The sequence below is a fragment of the Lonchura striata genome, chromosome 4, assembly GCF_050655825.1.
Source record: "Lonchura striata isolate lonStrDom1 chromosome 4, ASM5065582v1, whole genome shotgun sequence".
In the NCBI taxonomy this organism is placed as follows: Eukaryota; Metazoa; Chordata; class Aves; order Passeriformes; family Estrildidae; genus Lonchura; species Lonchura striata.
In genome coordinates, this window is record NC_140706.1 from 5,994,879 (window position 1) to 6,017,870 (window position 22,992).

Sequence of the window (22,992 nt, forward strand, 5' to 3'; positions counted from 1 at the left end):
TTGAGAAGGAACAGAATATTGTCATGCAGTGACAAGTGGCTTGTAAAGGTAAAAATTGCCAGCTTCCAACTGTGCTGGTATTCTGAAGTGATTTCTGATTTCTTTGATAGTTCTTTGGAGCCATAAAAAAATGAGTCTGTTGTTTTCTTTTTATTTCAGTATGAAACTCTGATTTTGGTTGTACTTTTCAGAAATCATCAGGCTGAAAATAGAGAGGAATTGTTGGTTGGAAAGAAAAAAGGAGGGGGAGGAGGAAGAGCAGGAGACTATATGAGTAGAGGAAAAGGCTTAAACTAGAAAGATATTTTAAATGGTCTTATTTCTTTCCTAAATCTTGCCTATGTAATATGAAAGGAGGATAATGACATAAAGATGATGATAATAGGAAATACAAACACAGCTCCCCCTTGCAGTTACAACTCATCTCCCAGTGTCTTTATAGAGTTGGGAGGGCGATGCTCACAGAGCTGCTGGCATTGTTTCATCTGTCCAGGTACCTGGACACGATATTTTTTATTAACAAATGTTTCACTTCTTGGTCACCAGGTGTGTTCCCAAGAGGATGTTCATGTAATTAGCAGAAGAGCTGTTTTTAATTTACTGAGTCCTTTTTTCTCTCACATTTCCTTTTTCCCAGGGCAGTACTGAAGCAGAGAGGTACAAGGGGCACAATATCAGCAACTCTCTTGTGGTCCAGAAAGTAATTTTTATTCCAGTTGAGACCTGCCAGTACATGTCCTGTCTCTGTCATTACAGCCTCAGAAGAGCAGCAGAGAAGCATAATGAGGGCAAAGATCATTTCTGCTTCCAATTTGTGCAGCAGCATGGCAGATGTGCTTGTCATGAGTAGCTGAAATCCACATTGTTTCAGGACTGTTTTGAAATCTGCACTGAGCTGAGGCCTTGCCAAGGGAAAGGAGAAGTGGTGTGAGTATAAATAAGGCTGTAGCTGAGGTGCTGACACACACAAGTGAGGTGCTGTATCACTGCCTGCTGTAGCCTTTCGCTGGTACCTCGGCAATTTGCCAAATGCTGTGAGTGCTAAGCTGGAGCAATGCTGTGTCCTTGGAGCATTGGGTGCTCGCGGAGTGCAGCTCTGCTGCTGAAGGCTGACCTCCTCACCCTCACACACAGCCCCAGCAGCTCTGCTCCTGTGCACTGGCACTCGTTTGCAAATCTTTGTGCACACCTGTTTCAGCTGAAGACTTGTTTTAATGGCCTCAATTGCTCTACTCATCCTGTTCTTTTGATGGATGACCCAAACTGCTGTTTAATTAGCAGGAGAGCCACTGAGGGCACATCCACAGGAGCAGATAATTATGACCAGTAGGTAGCTGTGGAGGAAGGTTTAGTCCCCTCGTGTCTGGGTTATATAAATTGTTGTGATGCGGTTCCCGGCAACGCATCTGTTACAGAATCTTGAGCAGCTGGCATAGTGTATTGAGAGTCCCAGCAGGACAGGAAAAGCAGTTGGATGTGTTTATTTTATGAAATGCTCGTGTCAGTAGCAGCAGAAGCATCCAAGTAACATTGTTTTCTACCCTGTGCAGGATCTCAGACAGCCCTTTCCTGACGAGTTGACAGTTGAACACCCGGAGAAAGGAGCAAAGGAGCAAAGACTGTGCCTGTAACAAGGTCAGCAGTTTCGCTGCTCACATGTTTTGCCTCGCAGGGCTGGGTTGTGCTAGTGCTTGTGAAGTGTCTTAACTGAGATACTAAACATTCCTAAAGCATTGTTTTATTCTTTGATATCTCGTGCCTGGAAGCTGAAGACCAGTTGTAAACAGAAAATGTCAAACCACTGAGGTGAGGGTATTCACTTGTTTTTTAGGCATAATAAAGGATAGATGGATGTTTGCTGCTGCTATTACAAAGTATGGATTTAAATAATCTCTAAAGCTCTTTGTCACTCTCAATTTCATCAATTATTGTTTTATTAGCACTGGCTTTCCCACTGCTGATACTCAGTCCAAAATGAGAGCTCTCTTTTCCAAAGCTTGTTTAGATCTTATTTCTGCATTAGATTCTGAAGGGAAAGATGACCAAGGTGAAACTGTACATTTTTGTAACTCACTAAAATGTCTGTCTCTGGTAATTAAACAATGAGGGTAACTATAATCATAAGGTATTAACAAGTTAGATTAAGTTGATAGCACCTTTTTCTTCCTAAGCTTTTGCACTCTGCGCACCACTGATGTATTTCTAATGCTCTCAGTCTCTGGTTGTGCCCTGGGCCGTGCAGAGCTGGAATGACTCGCTGGAGCTCCAGCAGAGCAGCTCCGAGCTGTCCCTTCATTTCAGCCAGGTGACCTGTGCAGAGGAGGATGAAGATGAGCCAGGCGTGGCTAGCGGGATTTCTCCAAGGAGCCCCGGCAGCCGCAGCGGTGTGAACGGGCTTGTGTGAGCTTTGCCCTGGCGTGTCCTGGGGAAAGGCCGGAGGGGGAGCCAGCCCTCGCACCAAGAGATGCTGGAATTCCAGAGAAGGGAGCGGAGCTGGGGAAGGCTCTGGAGCGCAGCTGCGAGGGGCGGCTGAGGGAGCCGAGCCCGGAGGAGGCTCAGGGGCGCCTCGTTGCCCTGCAGAGCTCCCTACAGGAGGGGACTGCCGGCTGGGGATCAGGCTCTGGTCCCGGGAAACCAGCGGCAGGATGAGAGGCCGCAGTCTTAAGCTGGACCAGTGGAGTTTAGGTTTTGCATTATGAGGAATTTCTTCACAGGGCGACCGGGCATTGGAATGGGCGGCCCAGGGCGATGTGGAGTCACTGTCCCTGGACGTGGCACCCAGTGCTATAGTGGTGTTTGGCCACGGTTGGACTCGATAATGTCGGAAGTCTTTCCCGACCTGACTGGCCGTGAGCGGGTTACAAACACGCTCAGTGTGGGCGGCGGTGCGCAGCGCCTTCCCGCCCCTCAGCGCCTCCCCGCCCCTCAGCGCCTTCCCGCCCCTCAGCGCCTTCCCGCCCCTCAGCGCCTCCCCGCCCCTCAGCGCCGCGCGCAGCGCCACGTGACTGGCGGGCAGCGCGGGGGGCGGGGCGAGGCCGCTCGGGCGCCGTGCGGCGGCGCAGGCGCAGTGCGCTCCGGCCGGCCGGCTGAGGGGAACCCGGAAGTGGCGGCGGGGCGGTCGCCATGGGGCTGTTCGGGAAGACCCCCGAGAAGCCGCCCAAGGAGCTGGTGAGGGGCCGCGGGGCTGGAGCCCCGCCGAGGCGGGGCCGGGAGTTTGGTGGGGGAGTGGCGGCAGGGCCCTGAGGCGTTGCTATGGCGTTGGGCGGGTACTGCGGAGGGGCCGGGCTCGGCCTGGCCCTGGCGCAGGCTGCACCCGGCCCGAGACCGCACAGAACCCTTTGGTATCTGAGGGGGTCTACAGAGGAGCCGCACCTGTGCTCTGTGTGAGGAAGGGGAGTGGTGGGACAAGAGGGAATGGGTACAAGTTGATAGAGGGGAAATTTAGGTTAGATGCTAAGAAGGAATTCTTCCCCGTGAGCGTGGTGAGGCACTGCAACAGGTTGGCCATGGAAGCTGCGGCTGCCCCATCCCTGAAAATGTTCAAAGACAAGCTGGGTAAGGCCTTGAGCAAGCTGGTCTAGTGGAAGGTGTCCCTGCCCATGGCAGGGGTGGTTGGAACTGTATGGTCTGTTGGGCTCCTTCCAACCCCCTAACATTCTGTGATGCTATGATTCTATGGTTCTAGCTCCTCTTGCAGACACAGCCCTAAAATTAGGAAGCCACAGCTGAAATGTTGGGACTTGTAGGGAGAAGATGAGTCTGTAGACAAACTTGTTTCTACGAACAGCTTTCTGCGCTCACAGTGGAATGAAATAATCAAGACATTGGTGGATTTCACTGGTGCCTTTCATAAGTAGCCACGAATGTGTTAGTGAAAAAAATCTGCTGTTTGGTGAGAGGAAGATCAAATAAATGAGAGGTACTGGAAAAGCAGCAGGGAGAAGAGTGGCAGGCACACAAGTTGAAGGCTTAGACGAGCTGCAGTGTTACAGATGTTCCTTGGTGCTTTGTAGCAGCTGAGCCCCAGGGTTATGGTTGTTGGTTGTGTGGTGAGAGAATCAGATGAGGAATATACCTTCGGGAGAGTCCTTCCCCTACCTCCTCTGCCTGTGTCGGAGCACTTTGTGGGCTGGGTCATTCTGCTGAGTTCCTGAGGGTGGTACAAAGACCAGAGGGAGAGCTGGGGCTGGGGACTGCTGCTCTCAGGGCAGACAGCTGTGGAACCCAGCCATGTGGACATGCTGCACTCAGGAGTTCTTGCCTCCTGCCTGAGGGCTGCTCTTTAGCCTTCCCTCACTGATGAGCTTGCCATGTTTTCCAGTAGCACAGAGTCTGTGGGACATCTTGGATCTCTTGGAGGATGGTGCCAGCCACCTTGAACCTTTTTGGTGCACGGCAACAGGACAAGGAGCAGTGGCCATAAACTAAAGCACAATAACTTCCAGCTTTACTTGAGGAAAAGCTTCTTTATGCTGAGGATGGCAGAGCCTGGAACAGGGAGGTTGTATAGTCTCCCTCTCTGGAGACATTCCAAACCCACCTGGACATGTTCCTGGGTCACCTGCTCTGGGTGACCCTGCCTTGGCAGGGGGTTTGGACTGGATGATCTCCAGAGATCCCTCCCTAAGCCAATGATTCTGTGATTCTTTGCAGAAACCTCTACAAAGGCAGTGTGGGACAGGTGTAGGGAGAGATGACATGAGTCCTCTTGCTGTCATGAGCTCTGCCTTGGGGTGCAGAATGCCATGGTGACTTCACAGGTCACTAACACTAATATTGAGAAACCCACTATTAGTTAAAAATTCCTTTCCTCCTGTACCTAGCTGCAGCTTTAGAAGGAAAAAGCAGTAGCTGTTTCTGCATCCTAGCTGATGGGGAAACAACACAGCTTAGCTCATGGCTGCCAGCAGCTGTGCTCAAGATGCAGGCCCTGAGCAGGGCTAGAGGGAGCCATCCAAGCCTGCAGAAGGTGGATGATGATGGGGAGGGGTTGAGATTTTTGTGATGGCAATGATTTCCCCTCAGGTCTTTTGTCTGCCCGCTCTGTTGATGTGAAGTAATTTGTTTATGATCAATACAAGGCAAATATCTTCAGCTCTTGTGAAGAGCTGGTGATACATTTCAACCTGTCTAAAGCTGGGGATTTATTATACTTTTAATGCTGTGTCTGGATCGTTTGAAATTAAAAAGTGGGTTTTCCTCCAGGGTAGTATGAGTTGGCTCTTTTCAGCTTGAGTGCTTTGCTGGCTGACTCTGGCATGATGCAGTGCTGTGAGAGTGATGTTTTTGTTCAGATCAGGAGTGGAAGCAGAATTGCTTCATCAGCATGGAGTTGTGCTCAGGGTAATCATCTTTGCTCAGCTGGACCACATATTCCTGTTCCCAGCACTGCTGCCTTGTGCCATGGCCTGTGTCCTGTGTGAGATGGACAGCGTGCCTTCGTCCCAGCTCAACAAATTGCTGTCTCATGTAGCTGTGAGCATGGGCTAGCCTGGGTAAGAGTCAGTGGGATTTGCTCCTCCTCTTACACAAAGCAGGAGATGAGTTGGGAGCACCAGGGAAGGCGTAGGCACCCAGCTCTGCCTTTAGGACAGTTATGTCAAACCCCTGGCAATGCTAAGGATGAGCTGTGAAAGAGTTTTCTGCTGTCAGAATAAGCAGGTTTTGATGACAGCACACAACCAGTCTTGATTTAATGGTGTCTTTGTGCTGGGCTGTGCATCCCAGAGACAGAAGCTGCAAATCCTGCCGTGGTTCATTGGACAGTTGCTGATTGTGCTTGTATGTGAAGGTTTGTTGTGTGTTGGTTTGTTCTAGAATAAAGTTGTAGGGCAAATCTCTGGTGGGTGTTACATTTGAGGCAGGACAGTTGGCCAGTCAGAGCTCTGTCATGTTTCTCTCAGTCTCTCCCCTCTGCTTTTTTCCTGTCATGTAGCCCATAGTCTAAAAGGGACCTCCTTAGATTTCTGTGAGGGAGAGGAATGACTCCAGGACATTATCTCCTCTGCTCTGAAGAGCACGAGGGGAGGCTTCAGTCAGTTCTGGGTTTAGGGGTTTTTTTACCTGTAAACCCAGGGTTTAACTAAAGGTACAGGAGCTTTCTGAAACCTGCTAAAAACTTCTGCACCTATGCAGGGCTTTGGGTTGTATGTTGGGGTTTTAAAGCTGATTTTGTGCTTGGGCACCTCAAAGGTGGCTTTTGTCTGCAGTCAAAAGATAGTCTTGTTCACCATGAGCAAGAGAAAGTCTTTTGAGACTGGTGAAAGTCTAAATCTCTGGCTCTGCTGGGCTTGTGCACAGAAGAGAACTTGCTTTACAGGTTTTCATTGCACAGGTTCTCTTCACTCTGCTTCCCTAGAGGGATGGTCAGGGCAAGTGGAGCTCCCCATCTCCTGTGTGAGCCAGAGGATCTGCGACAGAGATCTTGGCAAGTGCCAGGAGGGAGCTGTTGAAGGAGTGGCTGTGTTTGAACACCACCAAAGGCAGGGGAAGGGAAGCTGGAGGGCGGAGAGACCTGAGCAAGTGGGAGGAACCCAGCAGGAACTTCACAATGTTGGGCAATGCAAGATTGGGCTGATCATCCCTGTACACAGCCTGGGGCTGGCTGGGCACCAGCTCTGCAGGAAGGGATCTGGTTTCCCATGGATAATAAAGGAGTTCCCAGTGCATCTTTGCAGCAATGAAGGCAAGCAGGGGTGTGTTGGGAAGCTGTAGTCACTGTGCTGAATGTTCAGTCACTGCTACTCAGCAGTGGAGAGGCCACACCTGCAGCAGTGTCCCAGTGTGGGCACACAGCCAGGAAGGATCTCAACAAGCTGGGGAAGTGTGGCAGAGGCCCATCAGGATGGAGGAGGGCTGGAGCCTGTGATGCAGGAGGAGTGGCTATGGGAACTGGGCTCCTTTTGGCTTGGAGAAGAGAAGGTGAAGGAGCAAGGGTCTAAAGCCTCTCAGTGCCTCTGGTGAGGCTGTAGTCAAGACACACACAGGTACTTTTGAGGTGTGCCCAGTGACAGGAGGGGGCTACAGCCACAGCTGGCCTGAGAAGAGTTTTGTATTGAACATGAAAGGCCAGGTTGGATGGAGCTCTGAGCAGTCTGGTTTAGTGGAAGGTGGAAATAGATGGTCTTTAAGGTCCCTTCCAACCCAAACCATTCCAGGACTCTATGAGGAAAAGTCTTCACCACACAGGAGTAATTTAAGTGCATTTGCTCAGGGTGGCTGTGAAGTCTCTGCTCTCAAACAGTATCAAAACTCAATGGATGAGACCCTGAACAACCTGTCTGAACTCTGAACTTGATCCTGCTTTGAGTAGAGGTTGGCTTGGAGACCTCCTGGAGCTCCTTCTGACTGAAATGGGCAGTAGCACTCTTGGGGCTGTCATCCTGTGCCAGTCTGTCCCTTCTGCTGAAGTCCCCTGTGGCAAGTTCCTTCTGTACAGTGACATGGCTGTGATGTGGGAAGTTAGCCAGGCAGTGAGCATCTGACTCACAAATCACATCATGGAATCATTGAAGAGTTTTCGTTGGAAGGGATCTGTAAAGGTCCTCCTTAACTCCTTGTCTGAACATTAAGAGCAGTGCAGTAGCTGGTGGTATCTCTGCAATGTTTGGAGGGTTTATTATTTGAATAATGAAATATTTTAACATCACTCATAACTTGCAGCTCATGCGTTTTGAAGTGCTGCTTTTGATACTGAATGTTTAAGTTACATGAAAGTATAAAAGCATAGTTTTGAAGTTGGAATTTCAAGTAACTCTCACTTTATCTTTTTAAGGTCAATGAATGGTCCTTGAAGATAAGGAAAGAAATGAGAGTGATTGATAGACAGATCAGAGGTTTGTACTTGTGTCTCATTTTTTTGTTTTTACTCTCCTTGTGTGTCTTGAAGGGTTTTTTGCTTTAACTGAGGCAGGCTATGAAATTTAATAACTTGGGGTAGTGTATCACATCTGTAGTAAAGGAAGATAAATGTGATCCTAGGGCCAGACTTAATCTGTGTTACAAAATTACATCGCTGTGAAATTATCCAAGTAAAATTTTCAAAAGAACATAAATATTTCATTCTCCCAGTAAGACATAATGCCCTTAAATCCCTTTGGATAATATGTATTAGACTTATTATCCAGAATTTCACCCACATTGGTTTAATGAGTAGTATCAGTGTGGTATATAATTCCACATGTAGACAGTTCCACTGGCATGTACTGGTGTGAAAGTGCACATGCCAAGCAAAAGTAGCTTGCTGCCAGCTTGGAAAAAATACAAACAGAAGAGAGGAAGGGAAAAAAACAAGTATTTTCTCAGTGGGTGGATGTTTTGCTATTAAATAATGAACATTTGAACATTACACTGCTGAATGTGTCTTGAAAAGCAGAGGAGTTGCTTCATATTGCACTGGTGTTTGTTCAGAATTTGTTCTACCTGCCTTCCCTGAGCCTGAAAATAGGTTTGGGCCTAGGTTTTGTTTTCCCTTTATTTGTCTTCTACCCTGTTTCTGGGATTTGTCCATGGGAGGTGAAGGATATTTTGTGTCAGCATTTGGTTACTAGCACATTCCTGTTTGGAGTGATGCCTCGAGGAGTAGATCCTGCATTCCTCATCCTTTTCCAGCCCTGTGCCTCTGGAGTGACCTGGCAGGGTTTGTGTCTTGTAGACTTGTGTGAGTTGTTTGGAGAATGTTGCTTGTGCAATACAAAGTGTGTCTTTGTCTCCAATATGAGGAGCAGAGTTTGTGTCTTTGCCTGTAAAACTGATGTTCAGGGATGTGAATTCTTTTACTTTCTCCATGGCACTTCATGTGGCTGTATCAGGCACAGAGGAACTGCAACTCTCATTTTATTAGCAAAATATGTTTTAGAGGTTGCATCTTCCACAGAAGCAAATTACCCACGTGGTCACTACTGATGTTTCTTTAAAATTCATGTTTCTCTTAACTTTTTACATGCCATGATGCTTTTAATGGCCTACACAGATACTAGGTTACGTGGTAGTGTGATATTTTGATATAAATGCAAATCTAATTATTTTAGCAGCTCTAAACCTGTCTGTGTTTTAGAGTCCTGCATTCAAAGAAATACAGTTCACCACTACCCACCATTTGCTATACTGATAATTGCCCTTAAAATAAAGTAGAAAATATCGTTGTGCCAGAATTTCACATTTTACCAAGGGTCACCTATGGAAGTACATTGTTCTGCTGGACACTTCCCAGATTAGCAGGTTGATCCTGAAGGATAGCTGCCAAGTGCCACTGGACATTTCCTCAGAAATTACTCACTGCAGTTGGATTCTGCCATGCTCTCTTCTTTCAGCTGAGCCTTACACAGGAAATCACTGCAATCTTTTAAGTAAGGATGGAACCTGGCTTAGTTTTCTTGAGGAAGGCTGTACTGAATGAGTTTGAACAAGACAACACTAGATCCACCTGGGATGAACTGGGTGGGCTTGGATCACTTGAGCACTTGGCTCACCCAGTCAGCAGAGTTACTAAAATAGCAACACACTCTTTGAAACCATCTGTTGTTGGATTCTTGCTGTTTTAGTGATTTCTGTTTGGGGTAGGTTGTTTTTCAGGGCTTGTAAGGTTTGGAGAACTGAAAGGTATCTTTGTTACTTCAGAACTGAATTTTTTGAGTTTATAAGGGTTGGAGTAATACAGTAACTCTGTGTTTTGCTGAGCCTGTGAGTCCCTCTCGCAGGTGCTTTGGGCTGCTTTATGCCTTTTGTGCTTGACAGTGCTGCAGAGGGCCTGGGGAAGTGACTTTGGCTCCCTTGAGGAGTGCAGCTGGCACTGACCTTCAAAGGTGGAGTTGGCTGTTCCTGCATTCTTGTGCCACTGATCTCATACTCAGCAGTTCACACCAGTGAAAGCATTCACTGGGGTGCGGGCTGCCCTACGCTAGCCTGGCTGCAGCAGCACAATACTTGTGGTTGTTTTCAGCCTGCCAGAGTGAATGTTGTGATTCCTCAGTACTGCTGGAGTGCTGCTGGTGTTCCTTTTTCCTGCTGGAGCACTTCATCTCTTTCTTACCTGCTCTGATATGCTGGGACTTGGCTCAGTCCCACATCTGACATACAAATGTCTCCAAGTTTGTAGTGTTTCTGAAAATAATAGTGGGAAAGCAAAAAGGTATGTTTTTCTAATTGTGATCCTACAGCTTTCTGCAGTCCTTTAAAGTAAACACCTCAGTGAATGATACTGAGAGAATTACTGGTCTTGAGTACAGGGTTCATTAACTCCCACCTGAGAAGCTGTGTTGAAGTCTCCAAGTTAGCCTGTGCCAGAAAGTGTGTGTTGATGCCTTTGTTTTTATAAAAGGGCAGTTTCTGATCCTTCCAATGTATAAGTTTATCTGGCATAAATCAAGAAGACTCAAAGCTAAATCTGAACAGAGGCTTTTCTTGAAAAAGTTGTTCTTATTGTCATTTCAATCAACTCTTTGCACAAAGGTGAGGAACCCTTACTATCTGAATTCTCTATTTACTTTAGGATAATTTTTCTTGTGGACCCTGAGACCCACATTTCATTAGTGGCTAATTTTTTGCTGAGTCTGGAAAAGAAAGGAGGTTGATATTGCCCCTGCTTACTCTTGCATTTTTTATTCTGAGCTTTTTGGAATACTGGGCTCCTGCTGTTCACAGCCAGTGTTACCTGTCAGGGCAGAACTGTGAACAGTCACATCAGATTTGCTGGAGAAACCAATGGTATTTAAATAGGCCTTTTTAGTGTTTAATAGTTCAAATCAAACCAACTCTTTTCTCATGCTTAGTTCAGTATTCCCACTTAAGCATACTCTTAAAAAAGCTGTTGGACAAAGCTGGATGCCAGGAGAGTTTGAACAGGATGTTTCAAGATGGATGTATCTTTTGTGTATATATATATTTGTATCAGGCCAGTTTAATAGTCAGGAAGTTATTTTAAAGTTGTGAGTCAAGTCATTCTCTCAGAGTGCTTTGTTCTTACAGGACCTTTTTTGCTTTGTAAGCTCTTAGTCAGCTTGGACTAATAATCTCAGTCTTTTAGAGTACTCTTGACTGCAAAGGAAATTACAGAGCTGGATGTTCAGTAATGAGAATTTTCCTATTAACATTTAGCTGAATTTGTCAGTGACATTTAAATCAGCCTAGAACAAGATCTTTGAGTAACAGGGAATCTGAAATCAAGCAGAAACAATTCTTTGCATTGGTAACACACCTCAACAAATGACTGATTTCTCTTCTATATCCTTTAGGAGCTGGTCACTGTTTGCTGTGTTTTTCTGTACTCCAGATATCCAGAGGGAAGAGGAGAAGGTGAAGAGGTCCATAAAGGATGCTGCCAAAAAGAACCAGAGGGATGTGTGTGTGATCCTGGCGAAGGAGCTGGTGCGCTCTCGGAGGGCCGTAAGCAAACTCTATGCATCCAAAGCTCACATGAACTCTGTTCTCATGGGCATGAAGAACCAGCTTGGTAAGAGCAAATTCTGGGCCCGAGCACAATGACTGCTCTGAAGTAGTAGAAGTGAGGTCTGAGGTTTCCTTGTCCAGAACCAAAATCAAATACAGGCAGAGCTTGAATGTGGGAGCAGCTGTGCTCCTGTGAAAAGCAGCTGATTCTAGTGGGCTTCAGGAGTCTGGGAAGATCCTCCCATAGCAGGCCCAGAGCTGTGAGGGTGCTGAAGTTCTACCCCCTTATCCCAGCAGGCACATGCACCCACACTGTCAGAGCAGAGCCTTTGCCACCACCCCATAAACACACACATCTTTCAAACATTGTGAACAGCCCCATCCTGCTCTTCCTCTTCAGCTCATGAGGACTGAGGTCCACTAGTAGAACACACGTGTACACAATAGATCAGTTGCTCCAGGAGCTGCTCTCAGATGCTCTGTCCAAGCTGGCCAGATACCTGGTACCTGCTCCAGATCTCCTGCTCTGCCTGAACTGCTGGTACCTGGTCCTAGAAGCCCCTGAGGTTTGTGTGTTCCCTGATCCACTTCAATCCTTCCCCAAAACTACTTTTGGTCATTTCCCTAAGATTCAGTTATGTTCCTGTAATCCTCTTAAAAGATCCATTGTAAGTTTTCCCCATGTCCAAACATGCTCTTTCCCCCTACATCCCTGTAAGAAGTCCTATATCCCTGTAGGCAGTAACCCCCCTCAGCCTGCAGGGTGTTCTGAGGCTGTTTCTCCAGTGCCCTGCCTGGATGGGTGTCCCACTCTGGGCTCTGAAGTAGTCAGGGAGCTCACAGTTTTAGTTTCTTGTGGTTCCTGCTCCTCATTGTTCCCTACATCCTTGCTGGTTCCCTGTTTCCTGTGACAAGCTGCTCAGCAGAGGATCTAACACCCTCCTCAGAGCCTGAGGCTTCCAGTGATGTGAGAATCACATGCTCTGGAACTAAACTCACAGCAATTCAGAGCACATTCTTAGTGTGCATTTCTAAACAGTTTGAATGCATTCCTAATACCCCTGTATCCTGGTGGAGCCTGTGTCACTGATTTTGACAGGACCTGTCACAGGAGTAGAATTGTCTTTATCTTGTAGATGGTTGTGTTCCTAGCAAGATCTGGGGAGATTTACCAATGCCTGCATGGAGATTTCTTAGTGTGGATGAATCTTTTTGCCCCTTGGCTTAACACCCATGTTCTATAAACTCTCCTTGGTTCTTTGTGTTCTTCCAGAATCAGCATATTTCCCTCATTCCTTATCCACATCAGAAATCTGTTGTAATACAGCTCCTGCAGAGTTTTCCATAGCTGGGAACAATCCAGCCTGTAACAAGCAGAGCAGAAAGCTTTAAAGAAAAGAGAAGACTCGGTGGAGGTCAACATGCTGCTGAAATGTCAAAGCATTTCCCCCACCCCAGCATCATCCCAGCAGATTTTAACACTGGATGAGTGATAAAACAGCAAGTCACACTGTGAACCTTCAGTGTAATTTTATGATGGTTCAAATGTGACTTCCCATGAAGCCTTTCACTCAGGAAAGAAAAGCAGGACCATCCTTGCACCTTAAGGTGTCCATTAAAAGGAAAAACTCAAAACACTGCCAGTTTCTTCATCTTCCTGGGAATGTTCTGATACACTTAGATAGGAAATACAAAGGAATCTAGAATTCAGTCTGGGGTCTGTGGTAACTTGGGAAATGACCACTCAAGACAAGGTTTCTATTAGTTTGTTACAAGTGTAGGGCTCTTGAAAGTATTAAAATGAAAAATAATATGTGCTGTACCTTTATTTTGCTTTGTTAAGGAGTGAGCATTTTATATACAAATAGGTACGTTCTCCATGTCCAGGAAGCTGCAAAGCTAGATGGCAGAATTCAAAAAACTTCAAAGTACCCTTAATTACTGTTTTTTGATCTTGGTACATCAATACATATGAGAAGAGCTTAAAAGTTAGAATAGCCTCTGGAAAGAGTATTGTTAAATTCAATTTTAAAAAGCTTATTTTTGGCTTGTTTGCTTCAGTATTAATGTTTTAGCTTACTCTTTGCCGTGGAACTATTGTAGCAGAACTTGTGCCAGCGTTAGTCTCCAGTACCTGGTGTCAGGCAGGAGATCCCTGGGTCAGCAGTCACTGCAGCTCTGCTGCTGAGGGGCTGGGCAGGAGCAACTCTCTCCCTGTCTTTAGTGCACTGGGTGAAACCTCTCTGCAGACCACCTGGCTTCCTCATTGTACAGAACCAGTAGCTTTGCTATAAGTGTCACTTTTCCAATGTGGGTATAAGTGGGGCTTTTCCAGGAATTTAGTCAGGAGGGAAGAAGTGCGATGCCTGTTTATTTTTTAAATAGAATTGCCAAAATGTAAACAAATTTCCATGTAGGGAGCATTTAATCTCTCAGCTTTCAGTAGTGCATGAGTTGTTCAAACTGTTCTGTGACTCTCCTTCACAGCTGTCCTCAGAGTAGCAGGTTCATTGCAGAAGAGCACAGATGTCATGAAAGCTATGCAAAATCTAGTAAAAATCCCAGAAATCCAAGCAACGATGAGAGACTTGTCCAAAGAGATGATGAAGGTGAGATCTGGCACATAAATCTGACTTGGGTGAGCATGATGTGGCTGTTACTGAGCTGTGCAGACACTTGGGGAGCCCCTTTGTCACAGGGCTGGTGACAAAGCTGGTGAGCTCAGGACACTCTGACTCCATGGCCAGTCTGATACTGGTGACAGTAAAACAGAGTTTTAAATCCAACAGCAAAAAGCTGTTAGACCAACATTCCTAATAACAATTTTGAGTCAAAATTGGGAACATATGGGGAACTTATTTGCCATAAACATGTTCAAAGAAACAACAATTTTCAGCATTTTTTGTACACTGTATAAGTGTACAATACTTTTTTAAGGCAATATTTTTTTAATAGACACTCCCAAAAATCTGCCCAATTTATTGCATCGTGGTAGAGGGGTTTTGTTTCTTTTAATTATACCAGAACATCTAATCTGTCTTTGTTTAATGGATAACCCAAGTTTTATCCTGCTAAGAGTGCTTTATTAAATTTGCTATCCTGCTTAGACAATTGCTATTGATTAAGTTTTCTGGGGAGTGCAAGCCTCTGAAGTGGCTCCCTTACTACACCTGCAATGTATTAACTAAGCTTTCTGGAATGTATAGGCCTTTGACTCCTTAACTCTCTCAAGGTACCATTCTTGTTCCATCACATCTAATTAATCTCTGGTTATATGATAACCATTAAACAATTATTTATTGAATTTTCTTCTTCAACTATATATTCTCTAAGGGGTATGGGTCCATAGAGTCCCTTTCTGCAGGTGCAGTGAGGTAATTTCAATACCAGCCAAAATAACACAATCAAAGACTCCTTAACTAATTAAGTTTATTACAAATTTTTTAAAGAATCACAAATCCTTGCTAATTCAGATATAACTCACTGTCACTGGTTTAAAGCATCTAGTTCAGTGTCTCCATGTGATGGGAGTGCTCTGATTTGAAAGTGTATTAAGTCTTTGTTATGACTTACATTTTCAACTACCAAAGCTGCTTTGCTTTTTCCCTTCTTACCACTCTAGACTGTTTAGTTCAAATATGTTTATTTCTAAATAATTTTATCATTATGCACTAGCATGGTTTGATCATATCTAGGTTTCAGGGCCTGCAAATGAATGTTTTCAAATGCAGACAGACAGAAAACCAAGCTGTGTCAAAGAGCAGTTTTACATAATTAATACTGCATGACTGAGATTTACACTTTTATTTCACATGCTTGGAGCAGGCTGGGTTCTTGGTTTAGACATACAACAACAATAAATAACCATGGAATCAGAATGGTTTGGATTGGAAAGGATCTTAAAAGTTCATGTAATTCCAGCCCCCCCTGCCATGGACAGGGACATCTGCCACTGGACCAGGTTGCTCAGAGCCCCATCTAACCTGGCTGGGAACACTTCCAGGGACTGAGCATCCACAGCTTCTCTGGGGAACTTGTTTCAGCTCACAGGGAAGAATTTCTTCCTAATATCTAATTCAAATATCTCTTAATTTAAATAACTTGAGGTTTTCAAAGTGAGAACAGGTGCCTTTAATCCCCAGTTTTCTTCCTGCTTTTCCTCTGCAGTTGTAGAGATGTGTGCTCATGTTACATGCCTGGGTAGGCCTAACCTCATCTCCCAAGTAGAAATGTGTTTTCTTACCCTGTTTCCAAGGGCATCACACACTGCCTTGTTTTTTTCTGCTAGGCTGGAATTATAGAGGAAATGCTGGAGGACACCTTTGAAGGCCTGGAGGATCAGGAGGAGATGGAGGAGGAAGCTGAGGCAGAAATTGACAAAATCCTTTTTGAAATTACAGCTGGTGAGTTTGTGAGTGCTGCTGCGAGCCAGGTTCTTGCTCTGTTCTATAAAGTGAAGCAGCTGAAATCTTCATCTACTCTGCACTCTCCTAGTGGCATCTCTTCCTCTGGTGATGGGCAGAGCTCTGACAAACTGGTTTCTCAGGGAATACTGGCTGAGAAAGCCAGTGGGGCTCAGCAGGGCAGAACTAATATCCCTCAGCTGCCGTCTGTGCAGTTGGGTAATTGAGGCTCTAACAGATCTGTGTTTGGCTGTGCAGTGAATCCTCTTAACAAGGTGAAACTTACATGACTGACTAGGTATTGTTCATAATGAAACCAAAAAATTAACTCTGCTGCACTGCCTTGAGTCATAGGCTGTGTTCTGAGTCCTGGCAGTAACGTGCTGTGTCTTGTTTGGGAGAAAAAACCCAAAAGAAACACAAAAACCCTTAAAACCAAAGCCACAACTTCTGCCTTCCAGCTCATGAAGTAATGATTTACTGGTTCAGTTATTTGACTTGCAGAATGCTTAGAATGCTCCTTTCATCTGGACTGTTTGTGATGTGGCGTGATAAAAACAAGCACCGGGGCTGCATTCAGCTGTACCACACTGCAAGTGCAGGCCCACCCTGCTGGCACCTTGCGCTCAGTGCCTGGCACTTTGCTCTGTTCTTTCTCACATGCTAATTTGCTTTTTCCATCCTGGAATTTGCTGTTTCCTGGCTGGAGCAGCTCTCCTCCTCCCGAGCAGGCAGGGGGAGCTCCCAGGCAAGCAGCAGGGCTCGAGGGGAGCTGGGAGCCTCCTCCCAGAGGGGAAGGAGTGCAGAGGCTCGGAGCTGGCAGGTCAGTGCTGCTGGGCAGCCAGCACCCCTGGGCTGGCCCGGTCCCAGCTCAGGGGTGTGACCTCCATGGGAAATGACTGGTTGGGTTATTTTACATGTCCCTAAAAGCCACTAATTATTAAATGAAGACTTGACGCTCACTAATGAGCCTGTTTGTTGTTGCAGGGGCCTTGGGTAAAGCACCCAGTAAAGTCACAGATGCTCTGCCAGAGCCTGAGCCCATGGGAGCAGCTGCTGCTGCCACGGATGAGGAGGAGGACATCGAGGCCATGCAGTCACGGTTGGCCACCCTGAGGAGCTAGGGCCAGGATGGATGTGTACAGTGGCTTTATTTTATCCTGTCCTACCTTCAAAATGCAAAACTTAATGTATTCTCATGTATGTAATATATATCTATTTTTTTTTTCTTCCTGAGAATTTTTTTCTCCAAGACACTACTGTAATATACTTTTTGGGGAGTGCAGTCTCTTCCAGTTTTCTGTTCAGCCCATGTTTCCTGTGGTGACATGGCAAGGGTGGTGTAATGTTATGTATTTTTAGACAAAGTCCTGCAATATATTCTCATCTTCAAGCAGCATTTCTCTTCAACAGGCACTTTGGTTTAATCTGGTACCAAAAACCTACAGCACTGTCAGATCTGTGTTTTCCTGAATCAATACAAATTTTATTAAAGCTGCTTCTAACAGTCACTGCCATGGCAGCAGTTCAGTTTGCATCCCTTTGGCCTCTTTCACAAACAATGCCCACCTCTTAACACCTCCCTTTTTGTTAACACCTTTCTTTAGCACACATAGGGCCTTCACTGCATAGTTAAAGAGAAGTTTTCAGTCCGTTCCAGCTCTGTATGGTCACAGGAGAGCCTGTCTTAGCCAAGGCCGTGGCACAGCGAGGGCAGGTCAGGTGGCAGCAGTGGGAGGGGGGCCCTGACTCACCAGGCTGTTGGCAAAGTTTCCCGTGGCCATGCCAAGGCCTCTCTGCTGCTCCAGTAGCTCATTTCAGGGTCATAGGAGAGCTGGATCTACTCCCAAGGAAAAGCTTCAGGCAAAACAGACGTTACAGCTCACAAAAGGCTGTTTGGAAACCAAGAAACTCTGACCCAAACCCATCACTGCCACAGCACCTCCCCTACAAAGGCCAGAGCTCTTCATTTTAAGGAAGACTTACCCAAAGAAAGCCAAGTCTCTAAACAATTGTACCCTAACAGCAAGGGTAGAAAAACACACAAGGAACACAGAGAGCTGGATGGAGTCCAACACCTCCCATTTTCAGCCATAAAAGCATGGGGAGGGCCAAGCACTGTCCACCTTTGTGCTGGGGAAGGCAAAGTATCCCCAGTGCTTCAGGGCTCTGCAGTGCAAGTGTTCATCTCCACCCCAAATGCAACAAAAACAGGCAAGAGGGACAGGACAGTTTGTTTCTTGTGTTCTTAAAAATCCAGAAAGGACACATCAGAAACAGAAGTGGATGAGAGCTGCAATAAAACAAGACTGAACAACAGCACAGTGGTAAGAGCTCAAAATCCAGTTTCAACAATGAATCTTTTCAGATCTACACAGACACAGGGTGTGGAAAATCAGTGTGACTCAGCTCCCTGGGAGGTACCTGTACTCCAGCTGCCCACAAATACTCCAGCTGGTTCCAAGGAAAGCAATTAACCTGCTTAATGTCATATCCTTCAACTTGATATTTCAAGGGAGAATGTTCAGGTAAGTGTTTTTAAGCATACTTGACAAGTTCAAGCACAAATGCCAAATCAAGGCACCTGAAGTGACTAGAACAAGTTATTTACTGTCAAGAGGTGTCAGCAGGTGAAGGTGGTGGAAAGCTCTCACTGAATACAGTGAAGGGCTGGTGTGTAGGTAAACCTTCTGTAAATCAACTTCACTTAACTCTTACAAGAGGCTCCTGCTCCCTGCGATCACTGGAGCCTGTCCCCACGCCTGGGGGAGCAATCAGAGGAAATTTCTCCGAAGAACCCTGCCACCCAAGACAGACCCAACAGTTGCTGCTGCTCACAAACAGCAGATCAAGTACTATAGGGAGAATTTGCAGAGTTAAATTTGTTGCATAAGCTCAGAAAAGTGAACATGGAGGCCATCCTGCAACTTTCCATGCTGGGAAGGAACTGAAAGGTTATTTTGTCTCAGGGTATCTCATCAAATGAGTCACTTTTCCATTCATAACCTCTCTTCCTGTTTTAAGTTTTACAATGTTTTCAGTGCTTCTCCAAATAACCCTGAGTTCTGTGTAGAATTTCAGATTGAACCTGGAAAAGCTCATGTGATACAGACCACAGCACTGGCAGCAGTAGTGTCAGCTAAGTCATGCTTGGGTTAACCAAAATTAACTGTAAACAGGTCTGCTGCTATATTCCATAAACTAAGCCTTCCAATAAACAGATACAGTTTTCTTTTGCATTTCAAAGTACTGCATCAAATTAATTACATTTTAAACAGTCAGTTGAAGAAGACAGGCAAGAAACAGTATCTGAAATAGAAGAATTTTTATGTAACCATTCAGTGTTAAAAACAAGAGAATCAAACATCAGTTCAAATTAAAGAGCAGTTTCAAACAGAAGACATTTGATTAGAAGTTTCTTTTAACATTTAGAAATTTAAATACATTTACCTAAAGATGGTTAACTCCCATCTCTATGTTACTATACAATAGCTTAAAGCTAGTTTAAATGCTAGTTCTATGTTAATGTGAAATTCCAGAACTGCATTCTTAACTTTTTATGTAAATTGGTTATTAAAGTGAGCAATTCTATACTTCCTCCCACCCCAAAATAAATTTTAAAAATTGAAGCTTTACAATGCCTTGAATAATATTTTTCAAACAAGTAATTTGGAATAGTTCCCAACAGTTCTATAGGAGGTATTTTGTACAGTTTGGAGAGCAACTCCGTATAAAGTTCTATTGCAACTGAGCATTCACAGTATGCCACAGTCCATACATATTACTACATATACATATCAGGTTTGTAAACATTGGAAGAATACACAGAACATAGTACCACGATCCTCTGGTACTGCTGAAAGGAAGATGAGGTAACATTCATATAATCTCAAAGTCCACAGAGGTCCTGACTGAGTAGGTAAAACAGCTGCCAACGCTTCTGTTTCATAGTGTGTGGTTAAGGCGCTCTACGTCACGGTCTGCTAAGGCTGGATTCGTTAGCTCTCAGTATCCCAACTGCATCTTTAACAGCGTGGTATATGACATTCTTCACCTGCAGAGCAAAGGAAAAGATGCTTAGTTTTACAAGCAAACAGCACAAATAGTTTTCCAGCTTCCCCACTTAATTCCCCCCACCCTGTGCAGGTCAGCTCAGACACGCTCATCTGCCTGACCCTCATGCAAATCACAAACTTGGGAAAACATCTGTTGTGTTTTAGTGGGTTTTTTTTTGTAAAGGCACTGAGCACTGGGAAGTTACCTGCAATTTATCTTCATGGTTCGTATGCGTGTGTGACAGATATCTAAATTCCTGAGTGAGCCAGAAGCAGTGTTTGACATGCTCTGGGGATACAAAGTCTTCTGCAACTTTAATACAACTGTACAAATTATGAACCTAGAGAGAACAAACAAGCATTAGCCACAAGCTCAAAGGGCTGCCCAAGCAGTCAGACCATTCCATGTCCCTGGTGCTTGCCTGGTGTGGAGCTCCTGCTGGGATGAAAACTACATCTCCTAGAAACTGTACAATAGCCCAGCCTTGAACTCCGTACTCCTGATGGAGGCGTTTCCTCAGCGATCGGTCCAGGTACCAACTCTGATCATGAATGGGATCGTGATCCACAGGGTTTTCTTGGCCTTGTTCTTCTGCAACCTGGCAAAGTCACAAGACAACAGGCATGTAAACACACCAGTCTGACTGGACAGTCAGGCTGTATCCGTGGTATTGCATACAAATGTGTGCCAGAGGGACTTGCTCCATGTGTTCAGGTAGGAGAGTCACACAATGGAAGTTTGGATCTTAGACCTTTGTCAAGGTTTCAGCATTGCTCGGGTCCCACTGGCTTCAAGGACACATTGCAGATGTGGAAAATGCAAATAATCCCAACTGACAGTGGCAAGTGAAGCAGCTCGTGTTCACATTGGGAACCACTGTCAGACACGGAAGCAGTGTTCTGACACTACTAATGCTGGCAAGGGACTGTGGGGAAGGGTGTGAAGTGACAGGACAGGGGGCAATGGCTTTGAACTGAAGGACAGAGGCACTGGCACAGGTTGCTGTGGCTGCCCCATCCTTGGAAGTGTCCCAGGACAAGTTGGACAGGGCTGTCAACAACCTGGTCGAAGGGAAGGTGTCCCTGCCCGTTGCAGGGGGCTGGGATGAGATGTTCTTGAAGCTCCCTTCCAACCCCAACCATTCTGAGATTCTCTGACTCTACACGCTGTGAGTGGAAGGCACTACCAAGTCTGCAATTCAGCAGGTGTCTGCCTTGAGGCCACAATCAGTCAGTGTGTGCTCACTGACTCAGAGGATGCAAACCAGATTTTCAGGAGAAACGAGACTGGGAGGCACAACAAGCACTTCAGGACAGAAATTTGAAAGTTATGGGGAGAGAATTTCTGCAAGAAGTTGCTGTATAAATCTGACTTGCCAGAGCAGCCATTTACACCCAGGACTGTAGCTCCACTAAAAGCTGCTGAAAGCCCCACACCTGCCAGCAAGTGTGATACAAGGGACTGAGGTGTAAGACATAAGTGCTAATTAATGCTTATCATGTTTTATCAACCATAAGATTTGTGCTTTGTTAATACTAAAGTCTGTTGCAGCCTCTCCAAGTTTCCACCAAGAAAGCCATAAGCCTGACAAGGCCAACAGTTTGCTCAAATCATCCCACTTATTCTTTTAAATATCAGCATATTGGCTCTTTCCACTTTTAGAGCACCAAAGAAGTTTCACCATTAAGACCACAAAGAACTCTGGACCATCTGAGGTAAATTTGAACATTGAAACAAGCCCTTTTGGATGGGGTAGCACATCTCTACTAAACCCTTAACTCCCATGAAAACATGACACAAAATACCTCATCAAGGTATGGGGGGGAAAAAAAGGTAGTAAGAGAGAGAACAAGGAAGAATGTTATGTACCATGTACTGCTCTGACATTTCTCAAACATCTCACATTCTTCTAAAAAGGATCCAATTAAACTGCTTTTCCCTAAATCTAAACCAGCCGTTTTCTTGTTCACTATGTAATATTACTCATCCATGAGAAGAGTGGGCAGAAGGAATAGCTACATGCAGGGTAACTTCAAGCTTCAACTCCACCCTTTTCAGGTCCTACAACACTCATGGCATAGGAGAAGTTTTGTCTTGGATACAACTCCAGTTATTTATTTCCACAGTACCTGGGATATAAGGGAGAAGAAACTCCCCAAAGATAGAGACTTGCAAGCCTAAACAGGCAGAAGGTCAGTTTTTAAGATTAGCAGCTTACCTTCTTAAGGAACTCCCGGATTTTCTCTGTATCTTTGGCAGCATAAATGTGCCACAGAGCTCCAGGCTTCTCTCGGCTCTCAGTAAAACGCTTAATTGTCAGTTCATCAGAGTCACCATCCTGGATGGTCTTCAGCACTTCTGTGGAAAGCAACAGGAGCAGTTACACTGAAGGGTGCTCCCTCTGGCCACAGAAATATCCCCCCAGACACCACTAAAATTTTACCTTCTTCTTGATCAGCCTGGCCTTTGGGGATCCCCACGTAAACCATGACATTGGCTGCATCAGACACATCCAAGTGAAGGTTTGTTGTGCCATATTTTCTGTCCTCTGGTGTTATTAAGCCTGGGGGAGTAATCAAAGGGGGGATAAAGGAGTAGCAGATCCATTAGTAAGACAAAAAAATGTTACACCACTGTCAAAAGCACTTTCTGAAAAGATTAGAGTGCTTTTACTTCTACCAACAAATGCTTCCAGAACAGCAATATGCTTTCTATCCAGGACCTTGCTCCATCTTGTGGCTTCCCAAGTGATCTGCTGACAGATCAATGTATCTCTGTTTCTCAAAATGCTTTATAGTAAACTGCTGGAGAAACCCTTTCCTAGCAGGACTTAAACGTGACTTTTATATATCATACAGGCTAGACAGTCTCTTTTTCACTCTAAACAGCAGCTGATACAGGATTTACTATCCACCATCTCTCTACTGGCAATGATGCTGCTCCATTTTAAATGTCTTTTGAATGACAGCAGATGAACCAGACATGGCAAAAAGCTGCTCAAGGAGAGATTAAAAGCTAAATGATACAGTTCAAAAAGGAGAACAAAAGTAATACAGCCAGAAGCAGCCAAACAACAGATACATGTTGCCAGCTACAGGAAAGAGAGGCTGTAGAGCAAGTTAACTGGAAGACTGGGAATAACTACTAT

The 22,992-nt window shown here is 45.4% G+C and overlaps 2 protein-coding genes across 6 annotated transcripts in view; one reads left to right on the forward strand and one right to left on the reverse strand.

The window, feature by feature from the left end:
* Positions 1-3,079: 3,079 nt before the first annotated feature.
* On the forward strand, positions 3,080-17,299 carry CHMP3 (charged multivesicular body protein 3). Its single transcript, XM_021535734.4, has 6 exons — positions 3,080-3,168; positions 7,775-7,835; positions 11,270-11,449; positions 13,873-13,994; positions 15,674-15,788; positions 16,776-17,299. Exons 1-6 carry the CDS (start codon positions 3,124-3,126, stop codon positions 16,910-16,912), a joined length of 660 nt encoding a protein of 219 aa, XP_021391409.1. The 5' UTR covers positions 3,080-3,123; the 3' UTR covers positions 16,913-17,299.
* A 1,799-nt stretch (positions 17,300-19,098) lies between these two features.
* Positions 19,099-22,992, reverse strand: part of KDM3A (lysine demethylase 3A) — a 29,340-nt gene continuing 25,446 nt past the window's right edge. For all 5 annotated transcript variants that reach the window (XM_085577490.1, XM_021535731.3, XM_085577489.1 and 2 more), the window contains 5 exons: positions 22,288-22,407; positions 22,063-22,202; positions 20,266-20,442; positions 20,050-20,184; positions 19,099-19,842 (listed from right to left, as the gene is read on the reverse strand). In XM_085577490.1, the coding sequence (XP_085433616.1) occupies positions 19,762-19,842; positions 20,050-20,184; positions 20,266-20,442; positions 22,063-22,202; positions 22,288-22,407 (653 nt within the window). In that variant the 3' untranslated portion in view covers positions 19,099-19,761. The remainder of the gene's footprint in view (positions 19,843-20,049; positions 20,185-20,265; positions 20,443-22,062; positions 22,203-22,287; positions 22,408-22,992) is intronic.